The 16,411-nt window shown below is 38.5% G+C and overlaps 1 protein-coding gene across 11 annotated transcripts in view; it reads left to right on the top strand.

Annotated features, from left to right (window-relative positions):
* Nucleotides 1-16,411, top strand: part of LOC131927633 (palmitoyltransferase ZDHHC14) — a 38,033-nt gene that overhangs the window by 3,457 nt on the left and 18,165 nt on the right. For all 11 annotated transcript variants that reach the window (XM_059283372.1, XM_059283382.1, XM_059283380.1 and 8 more), the window contains exons 3-5: nucleotides 7,892-8,052; nucleotides 8,174-8,332; nucleotides 8,782-8,919. In XM_059283372.1, the coding sequence (XP_059139355.1) occupies nucleotides 7,892-8,052; nucleotides 8,174-8,332; nucleotides 8,782-8,919 (458 nt within the window). The remainder of the gene's footprint in view (nucleotides 1-7,891; nucleotides 8,053-8,173; nucleotides 8,333-8,781; nucleotides 8,920-16,411) is intronic.

Here is a 16,411-nt window from a genome sequence, read left to right on the forward strand (position 1 = left end):
CAAATTCTGTTTGATACAACCAAATAATACTATCAGTACTTGATCTAATTGTGTAGATAATTCTCTTCTTTTCAATAATTGATAGTTTATGATAAAGTTTGGGCTTTAAATACCAGCTTTTGTTATGATGAAAGCTCAAGGCAGTTCTTGTTTGATTTTGGAGTTTTCTCTCCCTGATGGGTTGCTGTCCCATCTATTGTCTGAGTCTCGTTGAACTTGGGGTTTTCAGTTCAGCAAGTATGGGCTTAACCGTGAGCTTATTTTTACAGAAAGTGAAAGCTCATTGCTTTATTTAAAACCTATCTTTTCAATGATTTTTTTTATAAAATCAATTATGTTTATCTTCCTAATTGAGCTCACTTTTTTATTTGATTCAATAATTACTATCTTTTTCTTCCATTGTCTTCAAAACATCATTACATTATTAACAATTAAACTAAATGGCCTTTTTTATGATATTGATGCAGTAACTCACTTTTCTTTTGTGTTGATTTTTTTTCTGTTTTACTTTGACTTCAGCCAAAGTAAGTATGGAAAATAATCCTCCAATAGATGATACATTATGGAGGCTTTTCCATATGTTACACAGTGTACTTTTTACATTGCAATCTGGGAAATGTATGCCAGCTGCTAATTTATTATTCATGGATGTTAAAAATATATCTTGCACCCGCAATGGAAATGTAGACCTTAGTTTAGATATTTAAAACTTCTGTATTTAGTTTGTTTTATTGCATTAACTCCTAACTATAAACATTTAACAAGCCATTAGTTAAACTAATGTAAAAATAATAGGCAGTAATGATGGCACAATTCTGTAGACATGTAGATCTCTGTATAGAGTAGACTTCGCATTTTTTCCTTTGTGCACTGTACGTAAAAGTGTGTAGCATTTATCTCAGCAGGAGACCCTAACACAGTAAGCATCGATCAAACTAACACTCCACCCCGCATTTTTTAGGGGTTGGAGTGGGGGGGGGGGGGGCATATTTCTCCCTACGTGACTCTCTTTGACCGAGTGCCGATGAGAAAACGGGTAACTAAGATACGCCTTGTCGTTTGTCTTTGTCCTGGCAACAATCTTTACGCGATTAGCCTGTGTTGACAACCTGTGGCTTTTTTCTTTTAGTTGTGGCTTTGTTTGATCTTTTCGTGACCCGAACTACAGGCGGTAAAGGAAGCGTAGTGTCCGCTCACTGGGTGTAATTATTACGTCGTACTTGACGTTAACTTGGACAATTTGGTTTTTACATTGTTCTTCTTTTAGAAAGATATTTTTTGGCTTTCATTGTCATGTAGAATTTATATCTAATATAGCCTTGAACCACATAAAACATTCGCAAGAGAAAGTACGTCTTGCAGGAGAATGCGTACATGACGTGGTTAAAGAACGAAACCAATATAAGATCCGCTTTGTAATCTGGGGGAAAGTTTCAAATCAAAGTCCCTCTGACGTAATTGCCGTATTCCCCCACCCCTTCCCGCACGCACTGGACTGAAGTCCCGATGACATAGTTTCGGCCATATTGCCGTGCTCCCAGAGATCGATAGCCTCCTGCGTGCCGCTCATCTCTCGCTGACCCAATATAGCCGAGGCTACCTGACAGGGAGTGATGAAATCAATGGGGCCGGCGGGTGACTAATGATGGAATGAGGATATACTCACTAATGCTCATCAGCTTAATCCCACTTTTAGCAGTGGAGGGCTTTCTCAATGTTTCTCCATCTTAGCTGTCTTAGCCGTTTTTGTCGTTCAGATTATATCAGACTATTTCTAGAATCCGCGTTTTATTTTTACGGTTATTGATTCCAATATTTATTGATTTCATTCTTTTTTAGCTCGAAATTTGAGTACAATTCAACCCCAATCCCCTCCAACAACACAAAAAAGTGTTCTGATTAGAATCTTCAGCGTCCACGTCATATAAAAAAAAACACCCATGCTAAAAACGTCAGGTTAACTAACTTGTTGAACTGTGGAGTGGAGAGCGATTTCATGAATTATTTTGATAAAAATACTCGCGGAGAGACTCTCAAGTCAATTTATTCCTGACACTTTAACTACATTTAATTTGTTAGAATCTAACACTTAAAATGTTATTGACTTTCATCTTAGATTATTTCTTTGTTTGGAGTGTTCTCACCTGTAATAACAGAGCAGCATTTATTCTCTTCATAGCAAAATTTGCGGCTCCTTCGTCGCACGTTAAAGACAGTCGCCTACTGTTGGTTGCCCTGTTGTAAAACTTAAACACGCACCCATGGTGATTCGGGATGCTACGTGTGTATTTCAATCGTTTACTAAATCTGAAGCATTATATGCTTTAAGGGTCAGAGTGGAAGGGGGGGGGGAACAAGAGTAAAAAGTTGTTTTCTGCAAAAACAACGTGCAATTTAGTTATTTGCGACAACATAGGAATGTAGCAGGTTGATTCTAAAAAGTTTCTCTGTATTTGGGTTATCCTTAAATTTTTCCTTGTCTCCTTTTTTAACGTCGTTGCATGGTGTTCTTTTTCAACCAAGTCCGGGGTAAAACAGTGGCACACACAATTAACGCGACAAAAATAAAACCCTCTTTAACAAGTGTCTGTCCATGTATAAATACGAGACGCCAGAAATTATTATCGATATTATGATTTTTTAAAAATCACTTCTGTCTTTATTTTACATCTAATTCATCGTATGTGTGCGTCATTGCTATCACAAACTTTTTTTTAAATTGATCATGAGTAGATAATAAATGATAGCAGACGTTCTTTGCTGTCAAGTGGCTGGATGAGTTCTATTGTTTTATAAGTAGTCCTTCTGCGTTGTATATCCACGATTGTACTATTGAAATCTATTTTAGAACACTCGTTTCGTTCGAATAGAAGTTTCGTTTATATTTTCTGTTGTGCGCGAGGATTTACAGCCGTCTCACGTGAAAGGTTGTTTGTTTGGTGTTTTTCTTTTTTCATTCAACCCTAAGTCATTTCATTGTGTGTCCAGGTTCGGCGTTATTAACAGCTAGTATTCTTAAGTTGAGCTGTTTTAGGTGTACATGTGTGTTGTGTTGTCTTATCTTCTGGTAGTGTTCGATCTTCGTGTTCTCTGTCTGATTCATGGGGGAGGGGGTGCCTTTGTGTTCAGTTTTTAACGTATTCTACTCACGTCATTTGATATTGGTTAGTTTATGCTACATGATTATGAGTGGTTGGGGGTGGGGTCTAATGCTACTGATATTACGTGTTCTCTACCGGTTTAATGTTTTACCGCAGTATGCGGCCGGGTGGGGGGGGGGGGGTTAATGTTAGTGATATTATTTGTTCTCTAACGGCTTAACGTCTTACTGTAGTACAGGGGGGGGTCTAATGTTACTGATATTACTTGTTCTCTACCGGTTTAATGTCTTACTGTATTATGGGGGGGGTCTAATGTTACTGATATTACTTGTTCTCTACCGGTTTAATGTCTTACTGTAGTATGGGGGGTCTAATGTTACTGATATTACTTGTTCTCTACCGGTTTAATGTCTTACTGTAGTATGCGGCGGGGGGGGGGGGTCTAATGTTAGTGATATCATTTGTTCTCTATCAGGTCTATGTCATGCTGCTATACTAGGGCTAATCTCCTTTAAGCGCGTTTCCTACGGGCCTGTCTTCAGTTAAGAATAGATCTGCCATTAGGTAACCACCACTGTGTTCCCACCTAAACAAATCCAGCCTTATTTCTTCCTGGCTTGCTGTTTCATTGAACCATCGAGTAGCAGGTACGCTCTCCCAAAATAAAGCAGCTATTTTGTGTCATAAAATAACACCACCTTACCCACACACACACCCCTCTTTGAAAATAGCTTTATAATTCGTTTCTTAACCGCCATTGTTAACCGGTGTGAAATCCCACGATCTCATTACTTTAACGTTACGTGGAATACATTTACGGGTAACAAAAGAATGCATTAGATATCAAACTTTTAACACATAAGCTCTAAAGCGGTTCGTTGCTTGGCTTCTCCGTTATTTGTTACCTTTTCCTCTATTCCAACACTTTTTAAATTTGGTTCAGCAAATAGTTTTACCAAACATTAGTTAGTTCTTTATTTACCTTTTCCTCTATTCCAACACATTTTAAATTTGGTTCAGCAAATAGTTTTACCAAACATTAGTTAGTTCTTTATTTACCTTTTCCTCTATTCCAACACATTTTAAATTTGGTTCAGCAAATAGTTTTACCAAACATTAGTTAGTTCTTTATTTACCTTTTCCTCTATTCCAACACATTTTAAATTTGGTTCAACAAATAGTTTTACACAACATTAGTTAGTTCTTTATCTTTTTCTATCTTTTCCTCTATTCCAACACTTGTTAAATTTGATTCAACAAATAGTTTTACACCAAATAGTTTTACACAACATTACTTAGTTCTTTGTTTCTATCTTTTCATTGTCCTTCCGCCGCGCCCAAACACACCCTCTCAGTCCTACAGAATGTAAACCCTGTCAACTTGACTTGTTCTCAAGTGTCGACCATGGAACCATCCGTCCGCTATGGCGTAAACTTTGTGTTTTTCTCGATGAATATTTAAGCAGTTGGGTGAATGTTTTAGTAGTTTATGGTTGGTGGTCAAAGTCTGTACACCCAACTCGCTGGTTAACTGTCATTGGCTAGAACTCTACATTTGAATCTCCAACATGTCATTTGTGTGCTGTCATCCAGTCTGGTAGAATTGTGGCAAGCATGTTCTGATAGAATTTTAATTGATGTCATTTGTGTGCTGTCATCCAGTCTAGTAGAATTGTAGCAAGCATGTTCTGATAGAATTTTAATTTATGCTATTTGTGTGCTGATCCGGTCCTTTCAGACACCGGTTCAGAAATGAGCGGCTTCACCTTGAACTCAGCGAGCGTTGTTTTTGTATTTTTCTATCTCCATGCAGCTTAAGGAAGTGTTCTCTTAGTTTAGCGAGTGCTAGGCCATAATTGCTAATCACACAGGGTGCTGATTCCCGTCAAGTTTTTTTATACATGTCAATCCATATTATACATATTCGCTCGACCACTTTCTTTATTATTTTGTTCAACATAGTAAGACGGGATTAAATTATTTAGAAAGAAATCGCACGACGTACTATCACGACAGTCACTAGGCATTACTGGTCCACGATATAGAAATAAATCTTCGTCACAGCATGTGCATACACGACCAACTCACGCCTTTGCCTTTATAGACGACGTTGACACGATTCGCGACGCATGTGTCGTGACGTCAAGGGTTCGACGATATAGAAATATTACGATAACGACACGTGTTATCTCGCTCTGTCGCACTTTGTTACTATGTCGTAGTTGAACTCTCATCGGCGTTGATCGGCCGCGGCCTATGACAAAATCCTATAGCAAATCATACAAGTTGGGTGTGAATCTTGCTATCCGTCGAACCCCTGCAACCTACTCACCGCACCCAAGGGTTCGATTGAACCCAGGTTGACAACCACTGGTATGTGGTTATCAATGTTCCTTGATCAACTTTCTTTGGTCGACTAGATCAACTTTCGTAGCCCGGCTTGATCAACTTTCTTTGGTCGACTTGATCAACTTTCTTTGGTCGACTTGATCAACTTTCTTTGGTCGACTTGATCAACTTTCTTTGGTCGACTTGATCAACTTTCTTTGGTCGACTTGATCAACTTTCGTAGCCCGGCTTGATCAACTTTCATAGCCCGGTTTGATCAACTTTCCTTTTCCGGCTTGATCAAGTTTCCTTGGTCGACTTGAAGCTAGTATCCAGGTTTCCAGTTTGTTCAACCTGTCCCGTTAAATCTGTCAACTTGAAGTACCATTACAAAATTCACCTGACTAAAACTCCAGCCTTTTGTTTTCCTCTTGCTGGACCATGGAGATCGATACTTTTAAGGGGCGGCACTGATAGAAAAATTGTCCAACGTCGATAATTAGTAAATAGTTCCAGCTTGAAATAAACGGTCCATTACCATTTGTCCTGTTCTTTCATTATTCTAGAGACAACATCTGGTGATATATGTGTTGTAATTATTCCGACTAGTGCTCCGCTTCTAATATATAAAATAGTAGTCGATAACCTTTATATAATGCCTATAAGTTTTAGCTACTAGTCACCAATGTAGCTTAATTTATTCGAACCACAGCTCACCTGACAGGTTGGGGTGAGGGTGGTAACGATATACCTAGAAAGCGGTGTAGAACGGCTAAGCTGCGTGGTGTCTCGTATGGTCCCCATGAAGAGAATTATATATGTAGATGTATTTCGACTTGTACTTGAAAATGAAAAAGTATTGAGCTATTGAATTAATTTCTCATTCGATGTAGACTCGCGTGTTCCCAGTTGTGTTTTGTTTTCCCTTGATGCCTAATGTACTTGTAGCTGAATATATTGTGTTTAGCGCGAGTGTTTGTTTAATGCATGTGATTTACCGGCGTTCACAGAAACAAATTTTCTCTCGTGGAACTTGTCTCCCCATCCCTACAGCTGCCAGTGGTGTCAAATGCAATATTTCATAAACTTGCTTTTTTTTAAAAGAAAATATCTGGGCTCGCTAACTTCCCTCCTAATTAAATTTCAACTATTAGATCACGTCTGGGGATAGGAAGGAGGAAGAAGAATCGTATGGATTTATTTGCCCCTCCCCGCCCTGCAGTTCCTCTTGGGAGAGGCTTATTGATTTTAAAACATTATTTCATATTTTGTTCCTACGTAGGAAGTCGATTTCACATAACCAGTAGGCCTATATGGCAAACTGTCTAGAATATGGAAAAACTACTGAACATGCCAGTTCTACAGCCGACTTGATAAACCGATTTAGTACAATAGTTTGCCAATTTGTCTATTTTAAAAATGTAATATGGCTCATCAAATCTCAAACAGTTGCTTTCTAATACATTTCAAACATAACTTAAATGCTTTGTTTCGACATATAAAAACACTGCATTAACTCCTACCAAAAACTTTGATTACTTGCGGGCATTTTTTATTAAAACTGACTAGATGTATCATTACAGTTACATCTTATCATCTTCATGGACATCGTCATTTGTCAGCACACAAAAAAAGTCTTTAAATAAGATCACACATTCCCATCGTAAACACACCTTAAATGAGCATAATTCTAACATCAACATGTTTTCAGTAAGTTTGTTTTGATGTAAATACGGCGTCACATTTCTCAAGCCCCATCCTCGCCTACTTATACTTGAACACGTAGTCACAAATGTCTTTACATCCACTAGGCGTGTGACGTCATTTATGGAAGACTTCGAACCTGCATTTATGTGGAGCGTCGTCGTGAGATAATTATAACCGGGTGAACGGTTTTTCCCCCATTCGTATTTTTAATTAGATAACGTCGCGAAATCTATTGTCATTACATTCACTACAGGAAGCTCTTTGGAAATGTATCTTGCCGTGTTAAAAGCCGGCCTACAAACCTTTTCACTAAACTATTCGCATGTAGGTCTTTAGTAGGTTTTATCAAGCAGCGGGTGGTATTGGGGGGGGGGGGGCGCTCTAATTGAAAGTTGTCTCACGTAAAGTTACAACTATTGGCGACATTCTTTTTGTTGTTTTTTGAATGTCAAATAAACAGCAATTTGTTTATATGCTGTTCAAAATTGACACCCCCCCCCACCCTTCCGAAATGATCTATCCCGGCCTCAACAACCTTCTACTGACCTCATACAACTTATAATTTTTAGCGGTCTCTCATGTTTACACCGGGTTTGTCATCTACTGTATGTTTCTCCTATTTAGGTTAATTTTGTCATCTACTGTATATTTCTCGTATTTAAGTTAGTTTTGTCATCTACAACCTTCTACACAACTTGACAGTTGTTGTTAACTTTGCCATCCACTAACGTCTTACCACAATGGACTCCTTTCAGCTGTGTGTACCTAGCCGAGCATGTGACTCCTGCCATACCAGCCATAGGCGGCGCCCTCTTCATATTTGTCATGGCCACATTACTGAGGACAAGTTTCAGCGACCCAGGTGTTATACCCAGGGCTTCAGCAGAGGAGGCAGCAGAGATGGAGAGGCAGAATGGTAACTAGCATACATTAAGTGGTGGTGACAAACGTTGCATTGAACTACCATTAAGATAAGAATGTAATGTTAATTAATTGCACACAGCTGTTATAACGAATTACTTTGAATGTTTTTCCAGAAGTTGCCAATCCAAATTCCCCTGGGACATACAGACCCCCACCAAGGACAAAAGAGGTTGTGATAAAAGGACAAGTAATCAAATTAAAATATTGCTTCACCTGTAAAATATTCCGCCCTCCGCGGGCTTCTCATTGCAGTCTTTGTGACAACTGTGTAGGTGAGTAACACTAACAGGGTTCATGGCATTGTATCATTTAGTTTGTTCACACAACTTGTTGATTTTCTTTCTGTTTTTAAATTGTGGCTTGCAGCAATTGTTCAACACTTACACAATTAGCTCGGGACCAACTTGGGCACTCATAAATATATAGGGGTTTGGGATGGGGAAAGCATGCTCATTATATTTACTGTGTAAACTATATATTTTAGTAGTATTAGTGCTTCCTGCCCCTCCCCCCAAGAGATGATTGAAAGAAACTCAGAAAGCAAATATTTCTTAAGGATTACATTGAAGCTTTGACAAATTTCTTTTATACATGAATATTTTAAAGAAGTCATTAGTACTAATGGCATCACAAAATGTATTGTTCTAATAAGTCATTAATGTCCATGATGTGATGTACTTATATGCCTGTTATGTGAAAATTTGTTTGCTTATTTTTCCAGAGCGGTTTGACCATCACTGTCCCTGGGTGGGAAACTGTGTAGGGAGACGGAACTATCGTTATTTTTACTTATTCATCTTATCATTATCACTGTTGTGCATATACATCTTCGCCTGTGTGCTCACCAATCTTATTTTACGTAAGTACCTATACGTTTGATTTTAGACCTCTTAGATTAATTTCAAGTTTTTACTTCAAATTATTTTTTTTTTTTTTTTTTTTTCTGTTTAAAGTTCTATTCAGTGTAAGTACCTACTAGTTTTTAGAGAATGTCAAAAGGATTCCAATTTTCTTACTTACAGTACTGTTTCATTACAATATTTGATTCAACATTTTTCTTGTTTCGTTAGTTCTATCCACAGTTCTTGATTTGACTTCTCTCTGTGACAATACTGTTTGATCCACAATGTTTGCACACACAAAAGACTGTTTAGACTTTCCTATCTGTTGGATAACAAAAAATTTTTCCAAACAGTTTATTTCCTTATGTTTCTGTTGTATTGTATTATTTGAAATTGTTTTTGTTGTTAAGTTAATGCTATTCTCTGCATGACATCCAAAAATAAACCCAATAAAACCAATCAGCAGAACCCTCTTATTTATTTTAATGAACAGAAGAAAGAAAAGCCAATTAAACCTAGTGTATATCATATTTTGAGATTACATTTTTAAAAATTTTCAAACATAGAAGCAACACACATAGTAGGAAAAAAACATGCCCCTTACTTGAATCAGGCAGTCCATAAATAGCTCTTATAAGATCAGTTTGAGCCAGGCACAAAAATAATAAAAAGCCTTTTGGTTTTAGCTGGACTTTTTTTTTCTCTCAAGAACTGTGGGTGCTAAGCTGCCTCAGCCTGAAACATTTCAATCTCCTGAAAGGAAAAGATATTTTTTGTATGTAATGGATAAGCTTGTCAGCTCTGCTAGATTTTTTCTTGAACAAAGTTTACACTGCCTTTACAGTTATGGAGGCTTCTGTCTTCTATTTAAGCTCTTACAAGATGCTACTTTAAATAGGCACTTCAGAAAACTAATAGTGATGATCCTAACCAATGCCTAAACCACATATGTATCACTTTAACCATAAACCTTAGCTAAGTCACGACCCTAATATTAAACCTAACCCTAGAGGTATGTGTCCCAGGGTTGACTTCTAACCCTCAGCTAAGTCATGACCCTCATATCACACCAAACATAAAGCCTAACCCTAGAAATATCTCTGTGTCCCAAGTTTGACTCTTAGCTAAGCCGTGTCCCTCATATTAATCCAAACACAAAACCTAACCCTAGAGGTATCTCTGTGTCCCAAGTTTGACTCTTAGCTAAGCCGTGTCCCTCATATTAATCCAAACACAAAACCTAACCCTAGAAATATCTCTGTGTCCCAAGTTTGACTTAGCTAAGTCAGGTCCCTCATATTAAACCAAACACAAAACCTAACCCTAGAGGTATCTCTGTGTCCCAAGTTTGACTCTTAGCTAAGCCGTGTCCCTCATATTAATCCAAACACAAAACCTAACCCTAGAAATATCTCTGTGTCCCAAGTTTGACTTAGCTAAGTCAGGTCCCTCATATTAAACCAAACACAAAACCTAACCCTAGAGGTATCAGAGTCTTGGCCTTGGCATGTATGAGTAACAATGTTGCTACCACTCCTATACGAGACAAGAGGTTGGGTTTATATAATGTCTATTGATCCCATGAGGGCTGGTGAAATGGAACAGAGAGCATCAACAAATGACGGACCTACTTTCTCCTTGCCTGACCTATTTCTGTGGCCATTGATTTCCTCTTTGTATCAGAGCTGGGGTGCAGTCCGCTGTACATCACTTCTGTGGACAGTGGTTCTGTGGTCCCTTTCAAGTAGACACCTAATGAAATCAGTGGTTCTGTGGTCCCTTTGAAGTAGATACGTAATGAAATCAGTGGTTCTGTGGTCCCTTTGAACACGTTATGAAATCAGTGGTTCTGTGGTCCCTTTGAAGTAGGCACCTAATGAAATCAGTGGTTCTGTGGTCCCTTTGAACACGTTATGAAATCAGTGGTTCTGTGGTCCCTTTGAAGTAGGCACCTAATGAAATCAGTGGTTCTGTGGTCCCTTTGAAGTAGACACCCAATAAAATCAGTGGTTCTGTGGTCCCTTTGAACACTTTATGAATTCAGTGGTTCTGTGGTCCCTTTGAAGTAGACACGTAATGAAATAGTGGATCTGTGGTCCCTTTGAAGTAGACACGTAATAAAATCAGTGGTTCTGTGGTCCCTTTGAAGTAGACACGTAATAAAATCAGTGGTTCTGTGGTCCCTTTGAAGTAGACACGTAATGAAATCAGTGGTTCTGTGGTCCCTTTGAAGTAGACACGTAATGAAATCAGTGGTTCTGTGGTCCCTTTGAAGAAGACATCTAATGAAATCAGTGGTTCTGTGGTCCCTTTGAAGTAGACACAATAAAATCAGTGGTTCTGTGGTCCCTTTGAAAGTAGACACCTAATGAAATCAGTGGTTCTGTGGTCCCTTTGAAGTAGACACTCCTAATGAAAACATTGTACTAAACTACTTAGTCAATACACAAAGCTACCAATATCTGACCAACAAAATCCTCACTCACTGTCGCTAGTCTGCTACTCTCGACTTAATCTAGTACTCATGCTTGGTAGTGTTGAAGTCAGCCCGTTTGTTGTGATAATTAGGATACTAGACTGTAGCTTTCTATCGAGCCCGCACTACATAAACATGAATGGAAATATGGTGTCGCGTGAGGTGTTACGTAAATCAAAGTTCAATAAAATTGGTGACAATGAAAATATCACCCCTCTTTAATTTGATTCCATATTCAATGGAGACTAGCGAGTTGACGAGATTCCTTCCATAGTGTTGTTGACATGGAATAAAAACGTGCTTTTTAGATTTAGACCGTAAAAAAAATAAAAAATAAAAACTTAAGCCTAAAATTAATTTAGAAATTTTATATTTTTAGAATAAATGCTATAAAAGTTGCAAATCCAGAGAACTTGAAAATAATTTGTTGAGTTTAAGGCTACATTTCTATTTATTTTCATCAAGCCTAAGTTATAACCGGATGTTTCACTTTCGTAAGACAAATATTGATTGGCTGTACAGTAACTTAGCGATCGATAACTATTTGTTTACAAAACTTTGCAGATCAAGTTTTTAAATAACAATGCAAATTAAAAACCCCATGACCTAGTTTTCTATTTTTAGCTTACAATGTGTAAAATAAAATTATGTCGGCCTATCCAATAGCAGGATGCCATTGTTTATGTCGCCATTACACGTGAAAACCAAATTGTTTTTGCTTTTTTTTTTTAATTCTTATTTAGTTACCGAAAATATTAAAAACATCAAATACGTCCAATCTTTAGTAAAGTCCGAAAAAAACCAGACAGACAGGATTTTATAACCATGTTAATTGTAACTACGCCGTGCAAGATTTTTAAATTAATTTATGCACCTCTCAAATACCTTTGAGACTTTTCTCGCTTGTGTCCATTATCCACGTTATTTCTTTCCCCAACTAAAACTGATTATAAAATGTCTTTCTAAACCGTTGTTTAAGAAATCCAGTTCAGGTCGAAAGAAAAAATATTTTCTTGAATAGAAGTTTTTTTTTTTAAATCTTCTATCTATCTATATATATAATTCTCTTCTTCGAGCCGCTAGAAAACAAGCTGCAAACGCTCTCCCTACCTCCCCACCCCTACATGGTTTTAGTGAGCTGTGTTCACTCTAAATGTTTACAAGCAGAGCCAACGATTTTAAACGTAGAGGGGGGGGGGGGGGAGGGAAGGAAGGGGGGGGGGTTATGGTCCTTAACGAGCTACTTATAGTGTTTTAAAGAAATATTTTCAGTGTCAGCGTTGGTACTGTCGAATTCACAAATTATGAATTATTGAAAATTAGAAACAACTAAATAGCGGCGTATGTTATGCCGCGGGCCGGCTCGTATATATAATTCTCTTCTGGGAGCCGTTAGAAAACAAGCTGCAAGCGCGCGCCTTGCAGTCCCCTCTTTTCCTCTCTATCGCTACCACCGCCCCCCCCCCCCTTCACGTGGTCAGGTGAGTTGTAGTTCACGCTAAATGTTTAGTTGGTGACGGCTATTAGGGGCAGATAATTCAGTTTAAAACTATTTTAAACTTAGAGGAGGTAACTAAGAGGAGGCTGCTTTCACGGGGGGGGGGGGGGAATGGGGGTTTAGTGTGTTTTAAAGCAAATATTTTCAGTGGCAGCATTGATACAGTCGAATTCACAAATTATGAATTACTGAAATGTAGGAAAAAAAACTAAATAGCGGCGTATGATACACCGCGGGTCGGCTCGTATATATAATTCTCTTCTGGGAGACGCTAGAAAACAATCTGTAAACGCGCTCCCTACCATCCCCACCCCTAAATGGTCTTAGTGAGCTGTGGTTCACGCTGTTTACCTTCGTGGAGTCGGGTTTAGTGACGGCTATTAGGGGCAGATAATTTAGTTTGAAACGATTTTAAACGTTGGGGGGGGGGGGGGGGGGGGTTATGGTCTTTAACGAGCTACTTATAGTGTTTTAAAGAAATATTTTCAGTGTCAGCGTTGGTACTGTCGAATTCACAAATTATGAATTACTGAAAAGTAGAAGAAAACAACTAAATAGCGGCGTATGTTATGCCGCGGGCCGGCTCGTTGCTTTATATTCCTCTAACGTAGAACAAAATGTGTTTGCAGTATTTAGCATTTGGTTAGGGTTAGTACCTGTCAACTAGATTTCCTCAGTAATGTCCGAAGGAGCAGAATATGGGGGGGGGGGGGGGGGGGGAGAACGTAGTTTTTACTTTCTCGTATAGAGAAAGTCTTGTAATCGTGCAAAAAAAAAAATCGAGATATTTACAAATCTCGACGTTTTACACCTCATTGATACGGAAAAACATAATTTTGCAATCTTTTCCGTATGTCTGTGTGTCTGTCTGTGTGTAAACACGATAACTTGAGAACCGTTACAGCTAGGTTGATGAAATTTCATATATAAGTATTTTATCAAAATCGTAGATCCTGATCAACTTTTGAGCGATTTCCGATAACCGGAAGTGGTACTTTTTCTACTTTGAGTTTTTCAAAAGCCTATAACTTAAGTACTATTTCAGATAGATAAATGAAATTTCACATGTAAGTAAAAGATCTAATTCTCTGCCTTCTGTCAAATTTTGAGTAATTTCCGTTTACCGGAAGTACTATTTTACGCTATTTTCGATTTCTCAAAAAACGCATGTAAATTTATAAAGTACTAATAATATTGCGCACTATTATGCACATTTTGTTTTGGCGTTCGCTTGGTGAGCAATTCTTTTTTCTATGAGATTCTATTCTATTTTTTTAAAGTTTTAGTAATTAAAAATCATGTCTATATTTCAAGTTATATAAGAATATTCGAGAAAGTTTAGGGGAGATCACTCCCGGTTTATTTTAGAATGCATCTCTACCATTGCTGGCTCAGCATGAACGAACCTCTAGTATTTTCTTTTATGTAGAATACACAAATCCAACGAAGTATTTTAACAGTCGATAGCTTCTTTGCGTGTCTAGACCGATAAAGTTCATTATTGGAGGTACCACTTTGTTGTTGTTTTTTTTGTTGTTTTTTTTTTTAAAAAAAAACGTAATTTTGACTTAGAATTTAATCAAATTGAGAAAAATATTATTCTTTGCATCTTCTCCATCAGGCAACCAAATAGCTGAGCCTATTCCATCCTAAAGGGATATTTTATAATTTCCTCCCTTCCGCTTGGGCCGTACGGGGCTTATCCCTATTTACTTGTGTGTCTTATAGGTAGGAGTAGAGACGCCATTCCCTGTAGCTTTTGTCGCTTCCTGCCCACGTCATCTCAGCCTATGACGTCACGACAGCAGATATCGATTGTTTCATTGAAGTATTCTGGCTGGTTATTAAAGAGCCTCACAAGCTGATCACGTGTTCCCTCATTAGATTTTTAAAAAATCTAATCTGGCTTCTGTCTGTCCGTGTAAAATGTTTGTTCCTGTTGGATTTTTTTGGAGGGGGGGGGGGGGGGTTAAAGTTTAATCTCGTCTAATGAACGTCTCTCCGTTAAGAACGGTGTCTATCTGGTACTTTTGCCTTCCCCTGTATTTTCTTCCGCGGACACTCATACAGTGCTGTATGGCGTGAAAAATACATTAGGCTTAAAAACATGTCAACAAATGCTATGTATATAATACAAGCCCCTTATCTATGTCTTACCCATATGTGGTTGGTACCAGAAAATTTTGAGCATGTTCTAATAGATTTCACAAAGTGCCAACGTTTGCGGTCTAGTCTGGAGAAACATTGTAAGGGAGACTTCTTGTATTCGAGACAGTTGGTCTACCATGCTGAACTTGTTGTTTAATCCCCTCGTGTTAAATGTTAGAAGGATGAAGATGAAATGGTGGCAGGGGCTTAGCGACAGAACCTTTACATCCAAATGTTAGCAAGCCCCTGTTAAAATAAACGGTAATCCGCTTATTCATCGCTTCCATTCAACATGAACACCGCCTATGATATCTATTACCTGGAGCAGCTTACGTTATGATGAATGGCGTTTTGTCAGTAGAAAGGTTTTAATTCTAAAGTCATTAATAGAACTGACCGTCTTTCACGGAAACTTCTAGTCTGAAATAGAAATGACCAGATGTGACTGAAATCTCTTGAGCCTAATTAGTTAGAGCGACAAAGGCGTTTTTTTTTCTCGTCGTGAGAGAGGGGTTTGTAGCAAGTTTTAGATCTGGAGATGGATGGGGGCATGCTTTCCGTGAGCTGTATTTAAATAATAAATGTATAGATCTAGAAAACAAAGGGTGGGTTAGCGTGTTGTGTGATATAGAGATTGAATTACACAAGTCTAGATGGATTGGTTGAGATTTTATATGTGACTGGGTGTAATGAGTACGGTGGCAGTGGTGTGGAGAAAAATAAAACCCTAAAGAAATCTGTTTTTTGACAGTTGTGGAAGGGGAGGTGGGTGATAGATATCTGCTTTCTCTGCCAGCACCGTCTACGGAATTCCAAAAGAGGGATTAGTTACGACAGAGCTAGCTTCGTTTAAAATTAAAGTATTGATTCGATTGGGTTATATTTGATTAGCGTATATTTGCGTGGTGTTTTTTGTTCCGTACAAAGGCGTCCCGATGTTGTTTTATACCAGCCGGTCTTTCTCGTTCCTACTTGTTGCTGCGACAGGCCGCCATTGTTGCTCATTGTTTACCGGTCTGTCCACAGACCAGCATCGGTTTTCTGTGTAGCTGCTGTAATATATGTCTGGAGCAAGCCCAGTGTGTTGTAGGTTTTTAACTCATGCTAATGCTAGAGGGGGAGAAGTGACTTTTTTTATGGTAACGGAAGAAAACGGGAGTGTCCGTAATAACGCTGGAGTGCTAGATCGGCGGACAAGGGGGATAACGCTAGAGTGCTGGGTGGGTGGACAAGGGGGATAACCCTACTGACACGAAGTATCGATCGACTTTTGTACTGGGCCTCGTGTGTTTGGCTACCATTACCTTGGTGTTACCTCCCCTCGTCTCTCATTACCACGGGTTATTTTAATAAGCAGGACCAAGTTAACAAGCCCCGTGGTTAGCCC

Source organism: Physella acuta, unplaced genomic scaffold (assembly GCF_028476545.2).
Source record: "Physella acuta isolate Inbredline_101_S28 unplaced genomic scaffold, ASM2847654v3 ptg001425l, whole genome shotgun sequence".
Classification (NCBI taxonomy): domain Eukaryota; kingdom Metazoa; phylum Mollusca; class Gastropoda; family Physidae; genus Physella; species Physella acuta.